Raw genomic sequence first — 27786 nt, 5'->3', positions numbered from 1 at the left:
ATCACATTACAAACCGAGCAGCTTAGTGACCCTCTGGTATTTGTGATGAGAGACAAAAGAAGTGGCAAATTGAAAAGCAATGAAAATGGGGCAGTGGGCTTGGAGGAAGGAGGGAAATCTTCCTTAGGAAGCTAAATCCCTTTCTGGATTCAGGGTATGCATTGCATACTTATGCTCATGTATTTATATCCTTCTTGCTTAAAGAATGGGCAGCATGTTTGCATTTAAGGTTTTCCTCCAGAATGTCGTGACAAAGGAAGGATGTGATTGATAGGCTTGGGGCAGAAGAGATTCCTCACTGCCAGCAGTGGGAAGTGTCTTGACTGCTAGCTGATCCACTTGCAAGAGGAGGCTCAGATGTAAGGAGGGAATGGGCTGCTGCAGCCCGGCTGGCCAACAGGTTGGCAGTGAAGTTTAACTGGTTGATTGCAGACTGGTTACCACTCCTCTATTCCCCTCCCCTCCCCATTAATTGTCAGGGGTTCTCTGTCCCTTCTTTTCCCTCTCCCCCCTCTACCTGGCCTGATCTGTCAGTTCAGAGGCATTGGGTGAGAAGCAGAATATCCTCTCACTCCAAAGGCTGGGGATGATTGGTCTAGGTGGGAGGTAAAGGATTTTAGGACCGTGACCATGAGAGGTGGAGACGTGGTGTCTCTACTGAGCCTGCACCCACCCCCAAGGCTGAAGGTGCAGGAGGAAACAGGAAGAAAGCAGAAGAGAATCACCGCTCCTTCGATCCCTGCCCACCCCGTGTGTAAACGCAGCTGCAGTGAACGCTGGAGGTCCTCGAAGTCAGGCTAACACGGGGCTAAAATTGAGAACGAGCTGGAGCTATCTCAGCACACAGAGATAGTATTAGCAACAGACTAGGAATTGGAAACCCAGGATTCTGCTCCTGATCTTGGAGGCAATTTTCTGTGTGACTGTGACGGGCCATTCTGGAGGCTGCTCTGCGGGGTATCGGTCGTGGAGGAGGGGGCGGGATGGGGGCGAGGAGCGTTAGTAAGTAGCTGTAACTGAAACGCAAAGATCAAAATGACATTTCTGCTTGGCCAACATTTTCTTACCACTCTAGTATTTTTGTATCTGTAACAAAAAAGGGAAAAATAATGTGGGCTGGTCTTGCAAAGGGCTGTTTACCAATGGTAATGGATCTAAACATGTATCCTATCTCTTCCCATCTCAGTAGCCTACAGCTATGGCTTTAGTCTCAGTGTCTGAGAGGCTGAATTTGTTGCTTGGGATGGGAGGGTGAGGGGGGTGGCCGGTTGGACCCTTGTCTCCATTGCCAGGAGGCTGGGCAGCACTGTGACCTCAGCTGATGGGCCGTACAGAGGTTGCAGCAAAGAGATCTCTACCCTCAGGAGTCAGGCTATGGAGTAGAATAAATAGAATTTTAGCTATGATAACATTTGTTTGGACCGGGCTATTATACTTCAGATACTCAAATACCCATTGGAGGAAACATGCTGGAATAGAAGCCAGGGGTTGGGTGAATGTGTAGCTAACAAATGGGGAGATGAAGGGGAAGAATATAGTTGTGGGAGGGGAGATCTTTTAGGAAGTCACGGCTAATACTCTATTTTCCTACCATTTAGGCCTGGAGTGATTTTGTAGTATTTAGGCAAAAGAGCAAAAGCTCAGTATAATTGGTTTGAATGTACCATGGATTACCCAAATAGAAAGAGCCATCACACCGTGTTTATAAAAACAAATCACTTCCAAATAACATGACAGTCTGGGAAACATAAAGCCCAAACCGTAGTCATTCAGTGCAACCGTGGGAATTTTCAAAGGCATTTCTAGCTCCATTTCTCTGTGTTTTGGGTCTCAACTTTATTCTTTCATTGGCTTATTCATTGAAGAAATATTTCTGGCATTTCCCAGGGATCTCTGACCATGACTAACTGAGGGCTCCCCTGCTTTGGAACATTCCCTTCTCCTGATTTGTTATACTTTTTTTTTTTCCCCTGGAGACAGGGTATCACTCTGTTTCCTGGGCTGGAGTACAGTGCTATCTTAATAGGTCACAGCAACCTCAAACTCCTGAGCTCTAGCCATCCTCCTGCCTCAGCCTCCCAAGTAGCTGGGACTACCGGCGAGTGCCACCACGTCTGGCTAATTTTTAAAAATTTTTTTGGAGAGAGAGATTCTCACTGTGGTCTAAGCCCATCTTGAGCTTCTGGGCTCAAGCGATCCGCCTGCCTTGGCCTCCCAAGGGGCTAGAATTACAGGCGTGAGCCGCCACACCTGGACTCGTTGCCCTTCTAATGAGCCCGGTGAGCAGGAGTGGGATGGGTTTTTTGAGGGCTCCTTCTCTCTCCTTGCTATTCTTTACCCGCATTTTAGGCAACAGATGGAGAAGAATGAGAAAATGTGATAATTCACAAATGGAGTAAGAATTACCTTTCTGAAGTTATGATAGTCACATTTGGCCCACACCTTTACATAATAAAATACTATCTTGCCTTCCCACTACAGTCCTGACAGAGAGACGTTCTTATGTCTGTTTTATAGATGGGCATTTAACCCCAGCTTCCCAGAGCTAAATGACCTGCCTGAATGTCACAGTGAACAAGTTAGAATGGGAGACGTGGTCCAGACCTTTTCCAGACGTATGATGGCCAATTCCTTAATCTTTAGAGATTGGAAGGATCGGTAGGCCTGGGAAGAGATGTAAACCATGTCTGTATCTTCCAGACCGCCAAAATTAGAATGCGTGGTAGGGTTTGGGTTGAAGAATGGTATCCCTTTGACATAGAATTTTATTTCCATTTGTATATTCTGGTATTTTTAACATATATATATATATATATATATATTTTAAATACAAAGAAGCCCTCACTTTTTTGATGATCTAGCAGGAGTGGACTAGATCCATAAAGCATTCTTTCTTCTGCCCAAAGAACCTTCACCTTTGAAATAGTTGCCAGTGGCTCTGGTTTGGTCTAATGGTGGCCCAGGGCTACTGGGAGGAGTCATAGTCTTTAAAAATCTATTCATTTTGGCCATTTGGTGGAGAGAAGAGCTTAGTTTACCACTAGTCATTACCCTGCAGACCACTGCTCTAAGCGAGGGCTCAGTGTTCTGTAGGCAGTTTTGTGGCCATTTGTTTTCCTGCCCTTAGCGAGGAGCAACAGGACCGGCCCCTCCTGAATTGGCAGAGTGCGCTGTCTGTGTTTAGCATCTATGTCGTTCCCGAGGTACATTGTTTGAGCAGTTTGGACCAGGAGTCGGTCCGGGCCTGCGCCCAGCGCTCCATCTGTTCTAGACTTTGGGAAACCGCACAATTTACAATGTGAAAAGGGTGAGGGGAAGAGACTGCAGTAAGTGCTGGGAGAAAACCCTAAGCACCTGCTGGCGGGGTCTCTATGGGGTGTGGCCCCAGGCACCTAACCAGAGGGGAACTGGCACGTTAGCCCTGGGGCCTTTGCTGCTCACACATACGGTGCAGTTACCTGCCAAGGTGGGTGTGTAAAGCAGGTGGTGCTTCCGGGATTATATCAGGCCTCCGCTACCCAGGAGAAAAAACGCAGAGTAAACCTCCCAGTTCTGGCCATGCTCCTCTGGGGAACGTCCCTGAGGAGGGAAGCAGGAAGAGGGAGGCTGGCACATTCTGTTGCCTTCCACTTGGAAGTTGTGATCAGGGAAGCTTTGCTGCAGACAGTGTGTTTGCCCAGTGTCCCGCCTCCCCCCCCTGCAATGTGCAGCCAGCAGAATGCCTTAAAATCAGAACAAATGTGGCCTGTCCTTGTTGTGTCAAGTGGCCCTGATGGCAGCTTTGTTTTGTAACCCCTAGGTCCTGAAGATGGCATAGTCACAAAAGCGCCTTCCGATGATTGTGAACATCTTTACTCCCCCGTGGGTGCCAGCCCAGGCCAGTGGCTTCGTGTGGAGCTGAAGGAACTTGTCAACTGCTCTCCCCGAAAACCTCTTTCTCTCCTAATTCATGAGCCAGCAGGATGCGGTCGCTGCGCTTTCTGAACGCCTTCTCATAGCTGCGTACAAAGGCCAAACAGAGAATGTGGTTCAGCTCATCAACAAGGGCGCCAAGGTAGCGGTTACCAAGGTAACGAGAGAAAAAAAAAAACCGCTGCAGCCATTCCCAGAGAACTAGCCTACTCTTAACCATTGTCCGCAGAACTGTTGTGTTTGGTTCACGGCTTTCAAAGAACCGGCTTTTCTTCCAGTGATGGAGGTTTGGGGAGAAGGAAGGAGGATTAAGAATGCTTTCATTGCCATCTTTCAGATGGAGTAACTTGTAATTAGCATTCGACAGTCTTTCAAATCACAGTGTGGCGTTTCTCACCTATTTCTTTAGCCAAATGGACAGGAGATCTCTTTCGAGAAGTTGGGACACAAAAGCTGACTGAGCAGCGGGTTAGTGCAATAATCACGTTATGCCTCCTAGGGAAGTGCACCAGCTTGTGGTCAGGGCAGCCCCTTCACAGCACGGAGTCTCTTGGTCCCCATCTGCACAGTGGCTGATGGCCTGGAGCAGATGACCACCACAGCCTCTGCAGGCTTTGATTTCACAGGGGGCAGTGCAGATGTGAGGAGGACACTGCGTACCCTTCGCCCACAGGTGATACCGTGGTAGAGGACAGACCATACTGGCCAAAGACAGTTTGGTAGCAAAGCTGACAAAAGGCAGGCTCTGCACAGTTAGATGACAAATTTACACCAAAGTAATGCCGATGGCAAACTTATTTTGCTCTAAGCACTTTACAGCCCTCTAGAAGAGGTTCTTTTTTCATCCCCACTTTGGAGATGAGGAAACTGAGGCACAGAAAGATTTAAGTAACTTGCTCGGGGTCCCTCAGCTGCTGAGTGCCAGGAGTGCAACTTGTACCTACAGAGTCTGGCTCCTCAGCCCACCCTCCAGACCTCCCCAGAGAGAGCTGCGAAGAGGAGCACAGTTTAATTTGCAAATAGTAACGTCTGTTAACTTTTGACCTCCTGTGGCAAAGGTTGGCCAGCTCACATTTTCACAGTTACTCGTATGCAGTTTGCATATTCCATGCCGGTCTCTAGAGAGATCTTCAGCTGCTTGTAGGTCGCCCATGGAGCCTAACAGTGGTCTGCACATAAATGGTGACTGGATTGTCCAGAATTGAGCATCAAGGTGGCCTTAACCCCGGCCTTGTGTGATCTACCCATAGCACTCTTCAGGGCTCAGGCAATCACGAAGGAGGTGTGAGGTGTGTGAACTCCATTAGGGCTCACAGATCTTAACTCTGCTTTGTTTGCTAATGGTGCAAGTTGCTTAACTTCTTTGAGCCTTGGTTTCTTTATTTGTAAAACAGGGATAATACCAACTTTTCAGGGTTGTTATAATAACAATAACATTTAAAGTACTTAACACAAAGTCTGTAAGTTTTCTTTTATAAATGGACCTCATTGCTTGGTTTTTCAAAAAGCAGCTTTATTCCACATTTCTACCAGAACATAAAAAAGTAAAGAACAAAACAAAAAAGCAGCTTTGTTATGGTATAATTTTTATGCATAAAATTCACTCATTTTCATTGTACAATTCAATAATTTCTAGAGTACTTACAGAGTTATGTAATCATCACCACTGCTGTGGACTAAATTGTTTTTCCACCAGATTCACATATTGCAACCTTACGCGATGCCCAATGTGATACTATTTGGAGATAGGGCCTTGGGGAGATAATTAGGCTTAGATGAGGTCATGAGGGTAGGGCCTTGGTGAAGGCATTAGTTCCTGTATAAGAAGAAACACCAGAGTTTACACACTCTCTCCTTCCCTGCCGTGTGAGGACACACAGAGAAGGTGGCTATCAGCAAGCCAGGAAGGGTCCTCACTAGAACTTGACCGTGCTGGCACCCTGAACTTGGACTTCCCGGCCTCCAGAACTGTGAGAAATAAATTTGTTGTTCAGGTGGTCTGAGCAGACTAATAACCAAGTTCTAATTTTAGAACATTTCCATCATCCCAATAAAAAGGTTCATACCGGCCGGGCGCAGTGGCTCACGCCTATAATCCTAGCACTCTGGGAGGCCGAGGTGGGCGGATTGCTCCAGGTTAGGAGTTGGAAACCAGCCTGAGCAAGAGCAAGACCCTGTCTCTACTAAAAATAGAAAGAAATTAATTGGCCAACTAAAAACATTAGCCGGGCACGGTAGCATATGCCTGTAGTCCCAGCTACTCGGGAGGCTGAGGCAGGAGGATTGCCTGAGCCCAGGAGATTGAGGTTGCTGTGAGCTGGGCTGACACCACGGCACTGTAGCCCAGGCAAAAGAGCAAGACTCTGTCTCAAACAAAAAAAATAATAAAAAAAATAAATAAAAAAGGTTCATACCTATTAGCTTTTACTCCCCATCCCTACCTCCAGCTCCTGGCAACCACTAATCTATTGATACTTTTTTTTTTTTTTTAATTTTATAGATTAGGAAACGCTCTCTCTTAAAATATCCTACTTTCCCCCTCCCCCGCTTTTTCTCTTTTCTTCTCAGATGTTTGTTTCTAATGAATTGACCATTACATTACCAAAGTTCTGAAATGGCCGACAGACCATAGAAAGATAATTCTTTAGGCTCCTGTTTGAAACCAACAGCTTCAGCAAACTGCTGGCCTTGATTCAGGGCCAATTATTAATACTTTTGTCTCTATAAATTTACTGTTTCTAGACATTTCATATAAATAGAATTATACAGTATGGTCTTTTGTGTCTGACTTCTCTCACAACACTTTCAAGGTTTGTCTGTGTTGTAGCGTGTGTCAACACTTCATTTCTTTTTATTTATCCCTTTATTAGTTAATGGATGTTTTTGGTTGTTTCCAGTTTGGGGCTGTTATGGGTAATGCTGTTTTGAACACTTGTACACAAGTTTTCATGTGGATGTGTGTTTTTGTTTCTCTTGGGTATATACTTAGGAGCAGATTGTTGGTCAATATGGTAAATCTATGTTTAACATCTTAACAAACTACTAAGCTATTTTCCAAAGTGGTTGCACCATTTTGCATTCCCACCAGCAATGTATGAGGGTTCTAATTTCTCTACATTCTTGCCAGTGCTTGTTATAATCTTATCTTTACATCAATTGCTTTATAATAGTAAATCTTTATCAAAGTATTACATGCACATTGGAATTTTAATACTGTTCAAATACTGCTGGAAAGCTTTTAATGAAAACATCTGCTCCCTGGCCTTCCCCCATTTGCTCCTCCAAAGAAACAACTTTTAAATCTTCTAGGTTTTTTTTTTTTCTGGCATTTATCTTCATATTTCTAATGAATGTGCATGTACTACTAATTGATTCATCAGTTTAATTTGTTTACATTGTTAATTTTTAATTATGAGTACATAATAGTTATATATCTTTATTGGGTACATACGGTGTTTTGATACAGGCATACAAAGTGAATTAATCAAATCAGGGTAGTTGGGGTATCCATCACCTCAGGCATTTAGCATTTCTTTGTGTTATGAACATTCCAATTCCACTCTTGTAGTTATTTTAAAGTATACCCTAACTTATTGTTGATTTTAGTCACTTTGCTGTGCTTTCAAATATTTTTGTACCCATTAACTATCCCCACTTAATCCCCCTCATCCCCTCGCTCTCCTTCCCAGCCTCCCATAACTATCATTCTACTCTCTGTCTCCATGAGATCAATTGTTTTAATATTTTGCTCCCACATATGAGTGAGAACACGTGAGATTTGTCTTTCTATGGTTGGCTCATTTCACATATAATGTTCTCCAGTTCCATCTACGTTGTTGCAAATGGCAGGATTTCATTCTTTTTTATGGCAGTTTAATTTTTTAAATGAATTCAAATGTACTAATTTGTGTTTTGTTTGTTTTTATATCTTTAAAATGTATTTATTGTGTTAAAAGATCCATAACAGGCCGGGCGCGCTGGCTCACACCTGTAATCCTAGCACTCTGGGAGGCCGAGGTGGGCAGATTGCTCGAGGTCAGGAGTTCGAAACCAGCCTGAGCAAGAGTGAGACCCTGTCTCTACTATAAATAGAAAGAAATTAATTGGCCAACTGATATATATAGAAAAAAATTAGCCGGGCATGGTGGCGCATGCCTGTAGTCCCAGCTACTGGGAAGCTGAGGCAGCAGGATTCCTTGAGCCCAGGTGTTGGAGGTTGCTGTGAGGTAGGCTGACACCACGGCACTCACCCTAGCCTGGGCAACAAGTGAGACTGTCTCAAAAAAAAAAAAAATAATAAATAAAAAAAATCCATAACAAAATTTACTACTTCAACCATTTTTAAGTGTATAGTTCAGTGGTATTAAATACATGTATGTCATTGTGCAAACATTACCACCATCCATCTCCAGAAATTTTTCCTCTTCCCCAGCTGAAACTCTACTCCCACTAAACACTAACTCATCGTTTCCTCCTCCCAGTCCTTGGCATTGATCATCCTACTCCCTGTCTCTGTGAATTAGACTACTCTAGGTACCTCGTGTGAGTAGAATCATACCATACTGTCCTTTTGCGACCGGCTTATTTCACTTAGCATAATGTTTTCAAGGTTCATTCATGTTTTAGCATGTAGCAGAATTTTATTCCTTGTTAAGGCTGAATAATATTCCATTTTATGTATATAACACATTTATCCATTCATCTGTTGATGGACAGGTTGCTTCCACCTTCGGCTATGGTGAATAATGCTGTGTCAACATGGATGTACATGGATGTTTGAGCCCTTGCTTTCACTTCTTTTGGGTATATAATCAGGAGTGGAATTGCTGGATCAAGTCATAGTTCTATTTTTAATTTTTTGAGTAACCTCCATATGCAGTGTGCCACTTTACAATCCTATCAACAGTGTGTATGGGGTTTCTATTTCCCCAAATCCTTACTAACACTTGTTATTTTCTGTTTCTTTGGTACTGACCTTTCCTTTCCAATGAGTGCAAAGTGATAATCTCATTGTGATTTTGATTTGCATTTCTCTGATGACTAGTGATGTCGAGCATCTTTTCATACGCTTGTTGGCCATTTGTATATTATGTTTGGAGAAATGTCTATTCAAGTCCTTTACCCATTTAAGCAGGTTATTTGATTTTTTGTTGAATTGTAAGAGTTCTGTATGTATTCTGGATATTAATCCCGTATCAGATATATGATTTGCAATACTTTTTCCCATTCTGTGGTGTCGTGGCCTGATTACAGGACGGGGGATGGACGCAGAACATAAAATAACAACACAGACACACATAGACATGAAATGACCCGAGTGCTTAATGCACCGGTCACTTTATTTTTATACCCTCCAGACCCAAGGTTAGTTCCTTGTACATGAGCATCTGAGCATAGCAGCGATAACTGTCAATTCTGGAGTTGTTTCACAAGGGAACAATTTCCCATGGTCTCAGACCTTGAAACGGTTACTTGAGGCACCAGACAACTGAAAAACCAAGGCTGAGATAAGCAACATTAAACAATGCAGCCATCAGGAGAACTTGTGCTCTTTCCCAGCCAGTGACCGACCCCCACGGTTGTCTTAGGTCGCCCCTCCCTTGAGGAGTCTTACCCGTCATTGACTACCAACCATCTGTTGGGGCTGGACCTTGGGAATGTTCTTCATATCTTTATGGCCTCCAGACTCCCACCACGGGGGCCCACCAGGTGGGAGCTGGGCAACATTTGTTTATGTGCAGAAACTCAGGCCTCTTGTTATGTCCCAAGCCAGTAACCCTGTCTGAAGAAAGTGCTGGCTACCGCTTTGTCATGCAGCACACATACTTTACAGGCTATAGTGAATGATTAGTATAAGGCATAACGCCAGAATCGGCCCCCAACACTGTGGTTTGCCTTTGTAAAAAGACTGTTTCTTAGAAAAGGTTCACAGCAAAATTGAGAGGAAGGTACAGAGATTTCCCACATACTCCCTACCCCGACATGTGCATAGCCTACCCCATTATCAACATACCCAACCAGAGTGGTACTTTTGTTACAATTGATGAACCTATTTATCCATTCATGTACTGCGTACTGAAGGACATCTTGACGGCTTCCAAATTTTGGCAATTATGAATGATATAGTTTGGATATTCGTTCCCTCCAAATCTCAAGTTGAAATTTGATCCCCAATTTTAGAGGTGGGGCTTGTGGGAGGTGTTTGGGTCATGGGGGCAGATCCCTCATGAATGGGTTGGTGCCCTCCCTGCAGTGATGACTGAGTTCTTGTTCTATTAGTTTGTGCAAGTGCTAATTGTTTTCTGTGTGTTTATTTTGTTTTGGGTCTCTCTCTCTCTGTCTCTGTCTGTCTCTGTCTCTCTGTCTCTCTCTCTCTCAGAGAGGGGTTTTTCTCTGTCACCCAGGCTGGAGTGCAGTGATGTGATCATAGCTCACTGAAACCTTGAACTCCTGAGCTCAAGTGATCCTCCTATCTCAGCCTCCTGAGTAGCTGGTCCTATAGGCACAGGCTACCATGCCTGGCTGATTTTTCTATTTTTTGTAGCAACAGGGTATCCCTACGCTGGTCTCAAACTCCTGGCCTTAAGGAATCCTTCTGCCGCAGCCTCCCAAAGTTATGGGATTACAGGTGTGAGCTACCAGCTCCAGCCAAGAGCTAGTTGTTTAAAAAAACATGGGCACCCCCTATGTTCTCTCATGTTATATGACATGCCTGCTCCCCTTTGCCTTCTACCTTGATTGGAAGCTCCCTGAAGCCCTCACCAGAAGCAGATGTTGGCACCATGTTTCTTATATAGTCTGCAGAACTATGAGCCAAATAAACCTGTTTTCTTTATATAATAAAGTACCCAGCCTCAGATATTTCCTTTATAGTAATGCAAAACTAAGACAATGAATAAGACTGCTATAAACACTCATGTTCAGGTTTTTGTGTGGACATAAGTTTTCAACTCCTATGTTTAGATACCAAGGAGTGCAATTGCTGGATCATATGGTAAGAATATGTTTAGTTTCCTAAGAAACTGCCAAACTGTTTTTCAAAGTGGCTGTATCATTTTGCATTCCCAGCAGCAGTGAATGAGAGTTCCTGTTGTGCATATTCTCGCCAGCATTTGGTGGTGTTAGGGTTCTGGATTTTGGGCAATTCCGATCAGTGTGTAGTGGTATCTCATGTTTGTACGTTGTCTTTTTACTCTGTTGATTGTATCCTTCCATGTACAAAAGTTTTTAAGCTTGATGTAGTCCCATTTGTCTATTTTTGCTTTTGTTGGCCATGCTTTTGGGGTTATATCCAAGAAATCATTGGCAAATCCAATGTCATGGAGCTTTCCCCCTTTCTTCAAGAAGCTTTATACCTTTGGATCTTAGGTTTAGGTCTTTATTCCATTTCTAGTTAGTTTTTATATATAGTATAAGGTAAGAGTCCGTCTTCATTCTTTTGCATGAGGGTATCAGCTTGCCCAGCACCATTTGTTGAGGAGACTCTCCTTTTCCCATTGAGTGGTCTTGGTATCTTTGTCGAAGATCATTTGACCATATACATGTAGGTTTATTTCTAGGCTTTCTATTCTGTTTCATTGGTCTATAAGTCTGTCTTTAGGCCATACCACACTGTTTTTGTTACTGTAGTTTTATAATATGTTTTAAAGTCAGAAAGTGTGAGTCTTCCAGCTTTGTTCTTTTCAAAATTGTTTTGGCTATATAGCATAATTTTCATCAGATAATCACACACATAATTAGTGTATTTATGTAAATGCTGATTGCTGGTGAGCCAAAAATGATTACCTTTCCATGTTTTATATATTAAATAGCTTAATGGTTTTCCTGGAGTTGATTTTTCATTTGTTTAATTTGATTTAAACTTATTGTTAAACGTTTCCTCTACTATCCAATAACTCTGTAAAAGAGTTCTTAGTACAACTTCCCTCATCCAGCCAATATCTTTTGAGCATTTGCTTTGTACCAGTGAACAAGACAGAATAAAAAAAAAATCTTGGCCCTTGGTGGAGCTGACATCCCATTGGTGAGACAGGCTGGAATTTGAGGTCGTTGCCTGTGCTTCTCTGCTCAAAGGTACCCTTGGCCCTGCCTCTTGGTTTTCCTTCCCAAGGTGCTTTTTCTGTTTGCTCCCTTTGCTCTTCCTGCCTCTAAAGCTGACTGTCCCTGGGGCCTTCAGCACTCGTCTGTTCCCTTCTGGACACCCACCTTGGCTTTGCGAGCTCCACATTGGTCACATGTCTCCCTCTCGCTTGGCCCTGTCTTTGTGCCACGTGTCCAGCTGTGCTCAGGGGCACCTTGACATGCATGATCCACAGGCCCTTCAAGCCTGAATGCCCAGGTGGGAGTTTGCATGCCCCTCCCGGTGCCCGCCGTGCCCCCCACGGCCTCTGTGAGGGTGGTTGGCAGCACGTCTGCGCAGCCCCCCCTGCAGAAGCCAAAAGCCATCCTTCCCCTTTTGGGTCCTTGACATCCCTCCGTTTATACTTCCTCTTGCTGCCCCAGTGCGGCTTGTCCTGCCTCCTAATTTTTTCTCTTGACTTTGTGGCTTTCTAGTTGCCCCCACTGGTAGTGCTTGAGATATTTGATATTAAAACAGAAAAATGGGATTTGTTTTTCTTTGCAAGACAGCCTTGGTTTTATAAACGAACTTATGCTGTCCTCAGTCCCCTTATTTTAGTTAAACATCTTCACATAGAGCTTGGTTTTGCTGCCTGAATGTCACCTAGATAAACCCTTTGTTTTGCTGCTTAATGGTAGGTAAGTACTGACGGTAGAGTTAGAATTGGAAGCCTCTAGAAATCCTCGGGCGGAGTATGTTTCTCCAGACTTTTAGGACTGGTCCTTAGGGTGTTTCACTGCGGTTCTTGTTGTCTCCAACAGTAACCAGACACAGGTTATTTGATAACAACTTTGGTTAAGAAAAAAAAATGTAGTTTCATTCATAAAATTAATGTTTATCAAATCTGTTTGATTCCAACCGCTACCCCTGAGTATTGAAGTGAGGATTTAGATGATTAAGGAGTACAAACCACGGGCTCCCGGAGCGTGTTCATAGAGAGCCAGCCCCCGAGCTCTCTGCGGAGTGGGCGGGCAGAGAGCGCAGGAGCTTGGCATGTGCAGATGATACAAAATCCACGTGACAGAAAAAGGAATAACTAGGTATGCGACAGGGAGGAAGATAGCGTGGAGGTGGGAGGTGCCAGCTCCAAGGCCAGCAGCCCAGGTTTGGATTCTTGGTCCTGTTGCAGCAGTGTGGACTCCACAAGTTGTTTAAGCTTGGCTTCCTGGCGTCACATCTGTAGAGCGAGGATGATAATAGTACATGCCTCACGGAGTGGGAAGGGGTTAGAAAGCCTTTAGAATATTGCCTGATGGAGCATAAGCAGTCTGTTTGCCTCTGATAAGATTTAAAAGAATAGGCCGGGCGAGGTGGCTCACGCCTGTAATCCTAGCACTCTGGGAGGCAGAGGCAGGCAGATTGCTTGAGGTCAGGAGTTCGAAACCAGCCTGAGCAAGAGTAAGACCCCATCTCTACTATAAATAGAAAGAAATTAATTGGCCAACTAATATATATAGAAAAAATGAGCCGGGCATGGTGGCACATGCCTGTAGTCCCAGCTACTCGGGAGGCTGAGGCAGCAGGATTGCTTGAGCCCAGGAGTTTGAGGTTGCTGTGAGCTAGGCTGATGCCACGGCACTCACTCTAGCCTGGGCAACAAAGCGAGACTCTGTCTCAAGAAAAAAAAACAAAAAAAGAATAGCAAGTGATAGGTGTACAGTATGATCTATTCTGGTTAAAAAAAATCTTCTTCTTTGTGTAAACATATGCTTGTATGTGTGTGAGCCAAGAGAAAATGATTAGTTTTGCTTTTATAGGTTTTCCCATTGTATTGTTTCACTTACTAAACAAAGCATATATTAATTTTGTAATTTGCCAAAGATAAAATCAGGTTTAAGTATGTGTTGAGTGCCTGCACCGGCGCGGGGCCAGGTGCTTCGTGTATACTATCTGGTTGAAATCCTCAGAACAGCTCTGAGAAGCTGGTGCTGTGATCTCTGCAGTGCCAACGAGGAAAGAGATGTGCCAAGCAGAAAGTGACTTGGCCGAGACCAAATAAGCGGGGGTGGAGGGTAGACCTGGGGGAGAACCAGCTTTGTGTGGCACTGAGACCCCCGCATGGGACACTTAATCAGCATTGCCAGCACCTCCACAGTCCCCAGGGCCCCCCTTCCCCGCTCCTCCTCCCCCTCCCCTGTCCTTGGCTCATGTATACCATTCCCAGAGTTTCTTGGCAAGTTCAGGATTTCCTGATGAAGTCAGTGTAATGTAGAGGGTACAAACACGAATGCTGGAGCCAGACTGCCCTGGGTTCAAATGCCAGTGCTGTTGACCAGCTCTGTGATCTTGGGGCCGTTACTTAATCTCTCTGTGCATCATATTGTCACCTCTAAAATGAAGGATTTAATAATAGTAGCTACCTCGTTAGGTTGTTTAAGCACTAACTGAAGCACTGTATGCAAACGCCTTAGAACAGGGCTTTGCACATACTAAGTGTCAAAGGTGGTAGCCATGAGGAGGAGATTCTGGGGATGCCACAGTGACTACCTCATGGCCTAAGAGCTGTAGTCTGAGTACCAGGCAGGGAGTCCTGAGCAGAGCAAGAGCACACAAGGCCATTCAGTGTCCCCATCTGAGTGTCCAACCTTGCTGGGTGGCTGTGAAGACTAAATGAGATGACAAATAAAGTGTTTAGCTCAATATCCAGCATTTAATAAATGAAAACTATCAGCTTTTTTGGGTAGAAGTTGAGAACCTGATTCTAAAATTTATATGAAAATGCAAGAGACCTAGAATAGCTAAAAGCAATGTTGAAGAACAAAGTTAGAGGACTTTTGCTGCCTGATTTCCAGACTTATCATAAAGCTATTAAGATAGGGTGGTATTGGTGTAAAGACAGACAAATAGATCAAGGGAACAGAATAGGGAATCCAGAAATAGAATTACACATATGTGGTCAATTGATTTTTGACAAAGGTACCAAGGCAATTCAGTAGGAAAAGAACATTGTCTTTTCAGCAAATGGTGCTGGAACAATTGGACATCTGCATGCAAAATAAACCTTAACTAACCATTACCTTTGTACCACATATATATTAAAATAGATTACAGACCTAAATGGAGAAACTAAAACTATGAAAATTCTAGAACAAAACAGGATAAAATCTTTGTGATCCTACTGTGATGGTTGATTTTATGTGTCATCTTGGCTAGGCTACAGTACTCAAATATTTGGTCAAACATTCTAGATGTTTATGTAAAGGTAGTTTTTAGATGAGATTAGTATTTAAATTAGTAGAACGTGAGTAAAGCAGATTACCCCCCCCCCAATAATGTGAATAGGCCTCAAAAGAAAAAAGACTGACCTTCTTTGAGGAAGAAGGAATTATGCCAGCAGATTTCCTTCAGACCCAAACTGCAGCTCTTCCCTGGGATTCTAGCCTGCCACCCTACCCTGTAGGCTTTGGACTTGCCAAGCTTTTCCAATTTTGTAAGCCAGTTCCTTGAAGCAATCAATTAATTTCCTCCTCCCCCCCTTCCTCTCTTTCCTCCCATATATACACACACACACACACACATTAAGCTCTCATTTAACATCATTGTCAGGTTCTTGGAAACTGCAACTTTAAGCAAAACATCATATAGTAAACAGGTCCTCGAATAATGTTGTTTCATTTGACATGGTTTGGTTATAAGGTTGATGGAAAAAAAATTTGTTTAAAGTCAGTTTCTAAGAACTTATTGATGACTTTAAGTGAGGAGATGTGTGTGTGTGTGTATGTTTCTTTGGAGAACACTAATGCACTCTAGATTAAGCAATGAATTCTTAAATAGGGCATGAAAGCACAAATTATAAAGAGAAATTGAAATATTGAAATTCATCAAAATTAAAACTTCTTTCAAAGACATTGTTGAGGTTATTAAAAGACAAGCCACAAAAACCGGGAGAAAATATTTGTAAAGCACATATCTGATGAATGAGTTGTATTTAGAATATATAAAGAACTCTGAAAATTCAATAAGATGACAAACAACTCAGTTTTACAAATGAGCCAAAGATTCCAACAAACATATAAACAAAAGAAATGTATGGATGGCAAATAAACCCATGAGAAGATATTCATCATTATTAGTCATTTGAGAAAAGTAAATTAAAACCTCACATTCACTAGTATGCTAAGGTTTAAAAAGATTAATAGCAATAAGTGTTGACAAGGATGTAGAGTAACTAGAACTCTCATACACTACTAGTTAGAATGCAAAATGGTACAGCCACTTTGGAAAACAGTTTCTTAAAAAGTTAAATACATACTTACTATATGGCCCAGCAGTTATACTCCTAGGTAGAGAGAAACAAAAACTTTGGACATATGTAAGATATGTAAGATGTGTATATGTATATATGTAAGATATGTCGAAAAAAGAAACAAAAACTTGAACCCACCAAGACTTGGGACATGAATGTTCATAATGTTTATTCAGAAATGTGAAAAAAAAGTAGAAACAATCTAAATATCCATGAACTGCTGAATTGATAAATTATGGAATTCTATTCAACAATAAAAAGCAATGATCCGAAGATAGGAGACAACCTGAATGAATCTCAAAAGCATTGTGCATTTGAAGTCAGACACAAAAGGCTATACACGCAGTATGATCCCATTTATAAGACATTCTAGAAGAGTCAAAACTATAGGGACAAAAAATAGATGGAGATGGCGAGAAGTCATTGACTGCAGAGGACCAGGAGGGAATTTGGGGAGAGGTAATGAAAATCATATATTTTGCTTGTGGTGATAGTTATATGATTATATACCTTTCTCCAAACACATCAAACTGAATACTTTAAAAGAGTGAATTTTATCGAACAGAAATCATACCTCAAGAAACTTGATTTTTAACAAATCACTTCTAAATATAATAATTGTTACAGATAAGAAAATAGAAACTTTAAAGAAGCTAAGTAACTCTGCGCAAGTTGTTTACAGGTGGTTTGTGGTTCCTGTGGAGCTTTTGCATCGAGTTGTCTCCCCATACTAGAGAATGCTATATATACTCCAATGCAAGCTGAACTTTTAGAAAGAAAAATGCAAAGAGTTTGACTGTAGCAAATTGACTTTCCCAAGCATGAGCACTTGAGAGTGTTTGCAGAAATGAAGAAGATGCCAGGCTGGTAGATATTTTCTGCCGGCCACTCCTAAGAGAAGGCTGAAAATCAATAAATCATGAACATCCCTGGCCTCAAGAAACACAGCTCTGCACAGAGTGTCTCTCCTGCTGTGACTCCCTGGGCTTCCTGCTTTTAAATCTGTTTCCAATTTGGCTAGACCCTCCAGGAAGGGTTTGTGATGCTGGCTTCCCAGGGTAGGGGGGAGTAGTAGAAACCAAGGATCTTTTTTGTTGCTGTTCAGTTGCTTTGTTTTTGATTCTGTGGGTTTGTGTTTAGTATTGGAACTTATTGCCATGGTGTGGGTGGGTCTGAATTCGTGCTTGCCAGTCCGATGGTTTGCAATCATTGCCTTTATAAGTTCCTGTTCCCCAGGAGGTAGGTGGTGGGAGAAAGGGATTCTTACAAGGTTGTTGGTCAGGTGAAAGAGAGAACGTGTTGTATACAGCATACCTATTCCAGAGGACTCCATAGGCTAATTTAAAAAGATACGAAATTTCAAAAAATATTGAATAGGTAATGATTCTAGCACAGAAGGCACAAAGTTTGACTAGCCTTCCTCCGTGCTGTCTCCTCACCATTCAGGGTTTCCCTCTCTGAAGGCAACCTGTGTTACCTGTTTCTTACATTTTTTCCCTGAAATATTTCACGCATATAGATGCAAGTAGATGTATCTCTGTGCTTCCCTTTTTTTACAGATCGTAGGATATTATACATATCCTTCTTCACTTTGCAGTACTGTATGGATGAACCCTAATGAGCTTAACCAATCCCTTATTGATGGACATTTAGATTATGTTAATCTTCTGCTCTTACAAATTATGCTGCAGTGTCTTTGTTCTGAGATCTTACTGCGCAGAGTGATTATATCTGTGGGGTAGATTTTCTAAGTGGTACTTCTGGGTCAGAGTGTGTGCACCTTTGTAATTTTGACAGCTAGAGCCAGACTGCTCTGCAGAGAGGTGGTGCCAATTTATACTCCATCCACCAGCAATGTGAGGGACGCTTGTTAGGATTCATCTTTAAACACACTGTGACTGACCGGGCGTGGATCACTCCTGTAATCCCAGTGCTTTGAGAGGCTGAGGAGGGAGGATCGCTAGGGCCCAGGGGTTCAAAGCTGCAGTGAGCTGTAATCACACCACTGCACCGCAGCCTAGGTGACAGAGCGAGACTCTCTCTTTCTCTCTCTCTCTCTTACACGTGCACACACAGTGACCAATGGCATACTGGCCTGGCCGCTGTCTTCCTGACTGCGCCACCCTCCCTCTTCTCCTGGCCCCTCGCCATCTGAACTCTTCTTCTTTCCATCACTCCACGGGAGCTCTCTGCTGTGGCCGATCTGGCCCCTGTTTGGCCTTTGTTCCTCTTCACTTCAGCATGCCTTCCATAGAATTTTCTGTAGGTCGTGTCTAGGGCCAGCTGCTTGGGAAGCGGAGGGAAAGCAAGGGGAGTGGCTGATGGGAAGGATCCCCACACCTCTCCTCCCCTTCCCCGCCCTCTATTCACAACTGTAAAGTGGGGTTCCCTCCCCAGACAGCCTGGGACCAAGTACTGCAGTGTGTTCTCACATGCAGACTGAGGGCGTGTGCAGCGCCTGGCTCTGCCCTGGGCTGGTGCAGCCACACGCTCTGGTGCAGGCGTGTTCTTTGAAACAAACAGGGCATGAGGGTGTATAGTCATGTATCAGGCCAAACAGAAAACCCGCATTTTATGCTGCCATAGCTAGAAGCATCGCCCTGTGGGAAGAAAATCTCAACTGGGAAAACTTGGGTTTTTGTAATTTGTCATTAGAAAGTATTGGGGATAATTGACTCGTGGTGGTAGTTCTGAGCAACAGTTATAAAATGAACATGGGTTAAGATTTTATTTAACTCATTAGGTAAAGAGGGAAATCAGTAAGATGTTACAACTGCTTCAAAGGAGAATTCAAAATTGACAAATGTGTAGGCCATCGGGAAAGGGAAATAAATTTGCCTGTTAGATGTAAAACTGGCCAGGATCCACTGAATCTCCCCCTAACACAAGCACTGTATTTGTATCCTCATCTGCGTGCTACAACTTACAGTTGTAAAACAGCTCAGAGGCCGGGCGTGGTGGCTCAAGCCTGTAATCCTAGCACTCTGGGAGGCCGAGGCGGGCAGATTGCTCGAGGTCAGGAGTTCGAAACCAGCCTGAGCAAGAGCAAGACCCCGTCTCTACTATAAATAGAAAGAAATTAATTGGCCAACTAATATATATATATATAAAATTAGCCGGGCATGGTGGCGCATGCCTGTAGTCCCAGCTGCTCGGGAGGCTGAGGCAGGAGGATTGCTTGAGCCCAGGAGTTTGAGGTTGCTGTGAGCTAGGCTGACGCCACGGCACTCACTCTAGCCTGGACAACAAAGTGAGACTCTGTCTCAAAAAAAAAAAAAAAACAGCTCAGAGATGATGAAAACATCTGCATTAAGGTCCTCTAGACAGGATACTTAGTTATGTCTTGCTGTTTTTAATTCTAATTTTAATTTGAAAAATTGTGATAAAATACACACAACATAAAAGTTGCCATTTTAACCATTTTTAAGTATCCAATTCAGTGGCATTATGTACATTCACATTGTGCCATCCATTTCCCGCTCCCTGCTGCTCCTGGCAACCACTATTCCACTTTCTGTCTCTATGAATTTGTCACTCTTTCTAAAGCCTGTCACAATTTTTCCTTCCCAAGAGTAGAGGCAGTGAATCCTTTTACCATCTCTGTGACCCTGGACAAGTTACTAGCTGCCTTGAGCTTTTATTTCCTGTCTGTGAAATTGGTATAGCAACACCTACCTCAGGGATTTGTGAGGATTAAATGAAGTAATCCCAGTAATTAAGGATGTAGAAAGAGCTCAGTGGATGGTAGTTGTTATTATAAAGACTGTTTCCCCACTTGAGTCAATTGTCCTCAGGCACAGAAGTTCCTTTGGGTCAGTGGTTCTCAGTGTTAACTGCGTGATGTAATTGGTGCGGGGTGTGGGCTGGGCTTGGGGACTTTTCAGCAGCAGCCAGCTGGGTAGTTCCTCCTGAAGTCTGAGTCTTCGTGTGGGATAAGACAGCACTGTCTATTGAGCATTGGGCCAAGCTGGTCAGACATCTGGAAGCCGTGGTGCTCTTTGTCAACTGCCATGAAATATTGATATTCTAAACGCCATAATTCAAACTAAAAACAAGTTTATAAGTAGGAAATAAATATCTCAACTTGGAATGTAAATGCATGCTGTTGTTAATTGTTGTGTGGCTTGTCTGTGAGAAATTATTGGGTCAGTAACAGGAAGGTCGCCTTAAGAGTCAATTTACTGGCACATGCCTGTAGACCCAGCTACTCGGGAGGCTGAGGCAGGGAGAATCGCTTGAGCCCAGGAGTTTGAGGATGCTGCGAGCCACTCTAGCCTGGGCAACAGAGTGAGACTGTCTCAAAAAAAAAGAATAAAAGGTCAACTTACTGTGACAAGGATGCTAAAGAGGCAGGCACCTATGTGGACTCATGTCCTAGCAAAGGTAGGTAGATGCCCCCAGGAGATACTCTTTGGAGGAAGGCAAGGGGGCCCCTCAGATTGGGAGGGGTGACGGTGTTGCGGCAATGTATACAGCTAGTGTTACAGCCCTTGTTACAGCTCTTATTCGGTTGACCGGGGAAAGAACCGAGCGGCACACAAAGAGTCGGAGAACAGCCTTTATTCTTCTACAGCAGGCTCAGCACACCTAGAGTTACAGCTCTCTTTGTGTCTTCAGATGTTCTCCCCCTTCCTGCCCTTACTGCCCCTGCTTTTATACCCTTGGTAGGGCTCAAGAAGCGTCCAATCAACTACAAGCTTTAACATCCAATCAGCAACAGGCCTTAACATCCAATCAGCAACAAGCTTTAACATCCAACCAAAAACAGTGGGATTCAAAAGTTACCCAATCAGGATCACACAAGCAGCGTTGCCGGAAACAGGCCGGCGCACTCCTGGCGGCACACGGGTGTCCATGGTTGCTGTGAGCCTTGGGCCCATGCCCCAGCAGCGTGCCTCTAACCAGCCTCGCACAGCCCTGGCCCCCGGAGATATGGAACCACAGGGAGGTGGCAAGCGGCCGTGTCCCAGCGCCCGACATTTTCCACATCAATGGAAGAACCAGTGTGGTGGGTTAGGCACGAGCCCTGCCTGGGCCTGTTGGGGGACATGCCGCAGTTGAGAACAGGTCTCAAAATTTCAGGACTGGACCCCCAAAGCTGACTCAAGCATCTCAGGAGAGGCTGTTAAGGCTGCTGCTAAAGAGTCTGGGAATTGGAGTTTCTTAGGTGCCCTCTCCTGCCCCCTCACTGCCAATAGGGAAGTCCTGGGAGTGTTTCCTTGCTCAGCAGTGCCTGTTCTTGTTCCCTCTGCCCTCTGTGTAGGCCCAGTTTGTCTACACTGTACTCAGTGGAGGAGCAGCCAGGCCCTGTTTGCCCTCCCCTCTTTCCTGAGCCCTGGGCCGGCGGGGGAGGCCCAGCAGCACCTGAGCGTGCAGTCCGCAAACCATCCGGCATGCCCTGCTGCATGGTCTGTCTGTGCTCTTGTGTCCTATCTGTGTTTAAGCACCTAAAAGCAAAGTCTCTAACTACACAGCCGAGAGTTTTATAACCCAGATTAATGTGCCAGTAAAACTCCCTAAAATCATAAATTTGGTAGGTCTTAACTACTCTAGATGAGACATTATATGTTGTGGCACAGCTGGGTGTCATCATTTAAAAATACTCCCTAAATACCTGTATCTTTCCAAACAAAATGCGCTGGAGAATTACTGGTTTCCAGGCCAGTAATCAGCATGTTATAAGACTTCCAGAGCATCGAAGTCTCTGCACCCACACACTGGGAGTGCTGTGGAAGGGAGAAGCCAAAGAGGAAAGGAGCCCACTGGGGCCTCTGCTCAGTGCAGGTGGTCTGGTGGTGAGTCCTCTGAGGCCCTCTTCATAGTTTCCTTCTTTTTTCTTCCTCTTAGGCTTTAATGACTTAGGTCTCTGAAAATAAATTAAGCCAGGAACTTGTTTGGAGACTGTACATCATTTATTAGCAGGCCTGTTGTTTTGTTTGCAGTGAGAGTTGGCTGCTATATGTTTAGGTTGTTCTAAACCAATGATTTAGGGTCCATGAGTGAGTAGGTAGCAATTGTACCTTGTCTGCTGTTAGCTCATGTCTCCCATGAATTGAGCAATGTTTAAGAAGAATTATACACCATGATCACATGAAATTCCTTCCAAGTATGCCAGGCTGGTTCAACATTAATCAGTGTAATCCACCATATCCACAAGTGTCTTAGCTCAGGCTGCCAAAACAAAATACCACATACTGGGTGGCTTAAACAAAAGACATTTATTTCTCACAGTTCTGGGGGATGGGAAGACCAAGATCACAAGGAGTCAGCAGAGTTAGTTCCTGGTGTTGAGGGCTCTTTTCCTGGTTTGCAGATGGCTGGCTTCTCTGTGTTCTCACACAGCAGAGAGAAAGAAGGAAAGAAAGGAGACTCTAGTCTCTCTTCTTTACAAGTACACTAATTCCATCATGAGGGCCCCACCCTCATTTCCTTATCTAAACCCAGTTACCTCCCAAAGGCCCCCATCTCCAAATACCATCACATTGTGGGTTAAGGCTTCAACATACGAAATTTGGAGAGAGACAAACATTTGTCCATAACAGGCTAAAGAAGAAAATTTATGTGATATTAACAGATGCAAGAAAAAGCATTTGACAAAATCCAACTCTAATTAGTGATAAGAACTCTCAGAAAAGCTGAAATTGAGGGGAACTTTCTCAACAGGATAAGAAGCAACTACAAAAAAACCTACCACTAACATCATGCTTAATGGTGAGAGACTGAACACTTTCCTGCTGAGATAGGAGCAAGGCAGGGATGTCTGCTCTTACCACTCTCCTTCAGTACAGTACTGGAAACTCTAGCCACTGCAATAAGGCAAGAAGAATGAAAAGGTATTGAATCCAAAAAAGTGTTCTAGGGATGGATGGTGGTGATGGTTGTATAACAGTATAAACATGTTGCTGAATTGTACACTTAAAAATGGTTAAAATTGTAAATTTTGTTATGCATATTTTACCACAATAAAAAAAATCATACACAAAATGGCCCAAGAAGAAGCAGAAAGTTTAAATAGTCTACCATAGAAAATATTGGAAACATGATTAAAGATGTAACCTTTAAAAAATCACCAGGGCCAAAGGGTTTCACATCTTTGTTTTATGTTTTAACAACAGCAACAAAATGCCAATGTTGTTTAAACTATTGTAAAGCACAGAACAAAATGCAAAGCTGTATTTGTTTTATGAAGCCAGCCCAACATTAATACCAAAACCAGATAAATATAAATACGAAAGAACAAGAACCATAGACTAATTTCAATGATGAATATTGACACAAAAATTCTTAATAACATTACCTAATAGAACACAGCAATTATCAGAAGAAAAATACAGCGTGAACAAGTGGGTTTGTTCCAGGAATGCAAGGATGGTTTCATAATTTGTTGTACCAACAAATTAAGGGAGAAAAACTCACGATAATGTTAATAGCTGCTGTGAAAAGGCAGTCATTCTTATTTTCTGGTTTTTATTAGAAACTAGGAAATAGAGAAGGGCATTCGTTATCTTCCAACCATAGTCATGCATTGAACCACCATGAGTTCTGTCAATTTGTCAACCCATTGAAAATGTAGTCTAAGCAGTTACCTGTGACGGGTGTGGGGGCTATTAACTGAAGCCTTATCACTGAGGGACAGTGCACTATAGGAGCAGCTGATTAAGTTGCTTGAAATATTTTGGTCCTTCTTGCTGGTGAACCTTTCTGGAAGCAAGCCCAGCTGTGGCAGTTACTGGGTCACATCAAAAGAAATTCTCTTATTAGTCAAGCCTAATCATTAAGAATAATTAATTTCTAACAACACACATTTCAAATCACCTCTCCAAATTATTTGTGATTATTGCTATTTGACAGCCCATCCCCATATCCTTGTGTTGATTGGACTGTTGGCCCCAGTGCAGGAATTACCATCTGCCCCTTTGCATTTCATCTTTTTAATATCATCCTATTTTTCCAATCTGAGGTTGTGTTGGATCCTGATTTCTGACAGCCAAGGAATTTACTCCCTTGCTGCTGCTTGTCACCTGCTGTCTGATTAAAATGCCAGTAGACAAAACAAATTTCCAACAAGGCATTGAAAGCTCTGAAAGCTTTTTAAACTACATATTGTTTTAAAATGTAAAGTTTTCTTTTCTTTTTTTTTTTTTTTTTTTTGCAAGGGAGAGCTGAGAAGTATATTTTCTTATTTTCCTTTGATCAATGGCATTTTTTCTTCCCCAGGTTTTTTTTCTGAATGTCTTCATCACATCATAAGCCTGAGAAGGACTTAGTTTTCTGTCCCAAATCCACAGCGGTCCAGGCCTTCGAAGCTCTCAGGGAATATTGTCTATGAGAAGAGGCTCCTTAGGGGGGCTTAGGAAAGTGGGTGAAGGGTCTTCTACGATTTAAAACCCAAACAAGGGGCCGAGCAACCAAGAGTCCAGCAACTGCAGCTCCTTCACAAACAAGATTTGAGATCTTCAGAAATCATTTCACTGTTAGCCTTATTATTCTCTTTCAAATTAAACTATCAAAGACTCTTTGCAATCTGAATATTTTAAAAATATGTGCCACTCTTAATTTTACTAGCATTATAAATCGCTGGCCTCTGACTACTTCTCTGTTTCCTTAATGCAACAGATAACAGAGAGAGGCATTACTTGTCTCAAAAAAACCACAAAAAACAAAAAAACCTGCAAGACCCTGATCTATTGTATTTCTCACAGTCTCCTCAAGAAAGGAAGCTTTGGCATTATGAAATTACTACACTAATTTACCCTGAATTCTTCCTGTTACACCATTTCCCAGTTGTGTAGGTCACATCTACTCACCTGCCCTCCTCCTTACAACCCCCAGCTGAGATGGTTAAATTGTTTCTTCGAGTTAATGAAGAATCCAACCTCCCCCAACTCCTTTCAGAGTTTCTGCCTTTCTCCTTTGACTTCTGCCCGGGGTCTCTCTGTGACCCTGTCATTAAAAATATCATTGGACAAGGATAGCATTTCAGGAGGAGCTAAGCCCAGCACCCTTCCTTCTCAGTTTTCAGGTGCACTCAGACCTGTCATTCACGAGGCAGGGGTTGTGGGTCTGAAGGGCCTGTCCTTTATTTTTGAGACAGAGTCTCACTCTGTTGCTCTGGCTAGAGTGCCATAGTGTCAGCCTAGCTCACAGCAAACCTCAAACTCCTGGGCTCAAGCAATCCTTCTGCCTCAGCCTCCTGAGTAGCTGGGACTGCAGGCATGTGCCACTATGCCTGGCTAATTTTTTCTATATATTTTTAGTTGACCAATTTCTATTTTTAGTAGAGATGGGGTCTCGCTTTTACTCAGGCTGGTTTCGAACTCCTGACCTTGAGCAACCTGCCCACCTCGGCCTCCCAGAGTGCTAGGATTAGAGGCGTGAGTTAGTGAGATCCAAGATGCTGAAGCATTAGGGAGGAGCTATGACCCAGCCTCTGTCTGTGCAGCTTGGAATTATGAGGGTCCAGGCTGTAGGCCCCATGGAGTCTGGCAGGGCAGTGTCATTCCTGGCTTGTTTGTGTATGTTGTCGTTCTCAAATGACCTCTGATCTCCTCCCCACCCTCCTCACCCCCAGCCCCCAGGCCTGGCTCCTGCTAAGGAGGTCTCTCCAATGTAAAGACCTTGGTCTGCCGGGAAAGAGGTCCAGCAAGCCCGGTAAGCCTGTATCTGAACACATGCTGGGAGCAGAAACACCTCCACTTCCTTTCAAGGTTTATTTTAAGCTGATTACCTTTGCCTGGGCTCCCTTGTCATCCCTCCTCTTTGGTGGGAGATCATTATCTTAATAGGAATCCTCCTCCTGGAATGCTCCCACCCCTACCTGGGAGTTGGCCTCTTCAAAACGGAGCAGGGACTGTTTGGTCCTGTGCATCGTTTATGATCACCTGTTAGTGTAATTTATGGGCTGCCTGTTGGGATGGGAGTTGCTCTGATGTTCCCATGTGGCAGTTCTGCTGCAGTCGGGACCCACAGGGCTCAACCTGCCTGAACAAATCATCATCCCAGGCCAGTGCTCCAGAGCTGTTGACAGTGGGGCCACTTCTTTGTGGTGGTTGTCTGGCAACAACCACACTCAAGGCCCTTTCAGTTGGATCAAAGGGAAAAGCATGGGGGGTCAAGGGGAGGGGGCACTGCAGATGGCACATCCTGACACCAGGGCCACTTGGAGGAACCAGCACCTGCAAAGGGTCCAACGCAGTGGTTCATAACCTCTGGCTGCACATTAGGGTCACCTGGAACCTTAACACATACATCAGACACCCATCCTAGAATGATGGAATCCAGCTCTTTGGGGGTAAAGTTGGGAATGGACTTTTTATTTTTATTTATTTTTAATTTTTTAAAGGGTTGAAAACCAGTGGTCTCAGTCAGTAGCTCTCAAAGTGTGGTCCCCTAGCAGTGTCTCTCTCTCCTAGAAGCTTGTTAGAAATGCAGATTCTTAGGCTCCACCCCAGACCCACAGAAACTCTGGAAATGGGACCCAACAATCTGTCTTTAACAAGCTCTCCTGAGATTCTGCTGCCCAATAAAGTTTAAGAACCATTGGCATAGGGCATAATATTATTGCAAAAAAGCAAGATGTTTTTATGTTACCTGTGAATATAACTGTGCAAAAGTATCAATAGAGGAGATGCACTGAAACAGATTAGATAAAAATGATGATGGTCATACTAGGTTATAGAATCATAAGTGATTTTCTTTTACTTTCCAGGTGTTTTGTAATGCCACTATATTGCTTCTATGTATTCTTTAAAGATATGGGACGCTCCGGGTTGTGACAATGCAGTGTTTCAGGTGCTTTGTACTGACAGGTGGGGAAGAGAGCATCATGAAGAATGTAATGGAGGCAAGGCTCTTGCCTGGGCAGGCCCGGCAGGGCAGGTTTAGCCTGAGGGCCTGTAGCTGCTGGGGGAGGGGCTATCCCGGCCCCTCCTCATCTCATCCCATCCCGTGGTTCTCAGCCCAGCCACACATTGGGGTTAGCTGGGGAGGCTGTATAAAAACCGACACCTGGGCCCCACCACAGAGAGTTGATCAGAGGGGCTCAGGCATCGGTACAGATAGACAAACAGACCAACCTCCCTGGGTGATTCAGATGTACAGAGAAAACAGAAAACTTCTCTCCTTGCCTTTCAGATTTTAAGGAAACCAGGTTATTTTTAAGTAACCCCAGAGGTCAGTGGCTAGGCTGGTATATAACACCCAAGAACTCAGAAGCTTCCTGAGAGTGAGACATAAAATCCCCTATGCCAGGGGAGACCCTCACTCCACTGCACAACCAGGGCAAGGTCAGATGGCTTGAGGGGTAAATCCAGACTCCAATTACCTGTGTGACATAGAACAAGTGACAGAGTCTCTCCGTGCCTCAGTTTCCCCATCTACAAAATGGGCTTAATAATAGTATCTACCTTATAGAGTGGTTGAGGTGAGAATAAGCTAATACACGTACTATTCTTTTTTTTTTTTCCTGTATACAGGGTCTTGCTCTGTCACCCAGGCTGGAGTACAGTGG

At 43.7% G+C, this 27786-nt stretch overlaps 1 protein-coding gene and 1 non-coding gene across 6 annotated transcripts in view; one reads left to right on the top strand and one right to left on the bottom strand.

Moving 5' to 3' along the window:
- ANKRD6 (ankyrin repeat domain 6) overlaps nt 1-27786 on the top strand; it is a 179120-nt gene that overhangs the window by 106956 nt on the left and 44378 nt on the right. For all 5 annotated transcript variants that reach the window (XM_012750947.2, XM_076003111.1, XM_012750948.3 and 2 more), the window contains exon 2: nt 3800-4069. In XM_012750947.2, the coding sequence (XP_012606401.1) occupies nt 3950-4069 (120 nt within the window). In that variant the 5' untranslated portion in view covers nt 3800-3949. The remainder of the gene's footprint in view (nt 1-3799; nt 4070-27786) is intronic.
- LOC142871296 (small nucleolar RNA SNORA2/SNORA34 family) lies at nt 6479-6615 on the bottom strand. Its single transcript, XR_012919546.1, has one exon. It is a non-coding gene; the product is annotated as a small nucleolar RNA SNORA2/SNORA34 family (small nucleolar RNA).

Source organism: Microcebus murinus, chromosome 5 (genome assembly GCF_040939455.1).
Source record: "Microcebus murinus isolate Inina chromosome 5, M.murinus_Inina_mat1.0, whole genome shotgun sequence".
NCBI lineage: Eukaryota > Metazoa > Chordata > Mammalia > Primates > Cheirogaleidae > Microcebus > Microcebus murinus.
The sequence above is the reverse complement of the archived record's forward strand: the minus strand, read 5'-3'. Positions and strand labels throughout refer to the sequence as shown.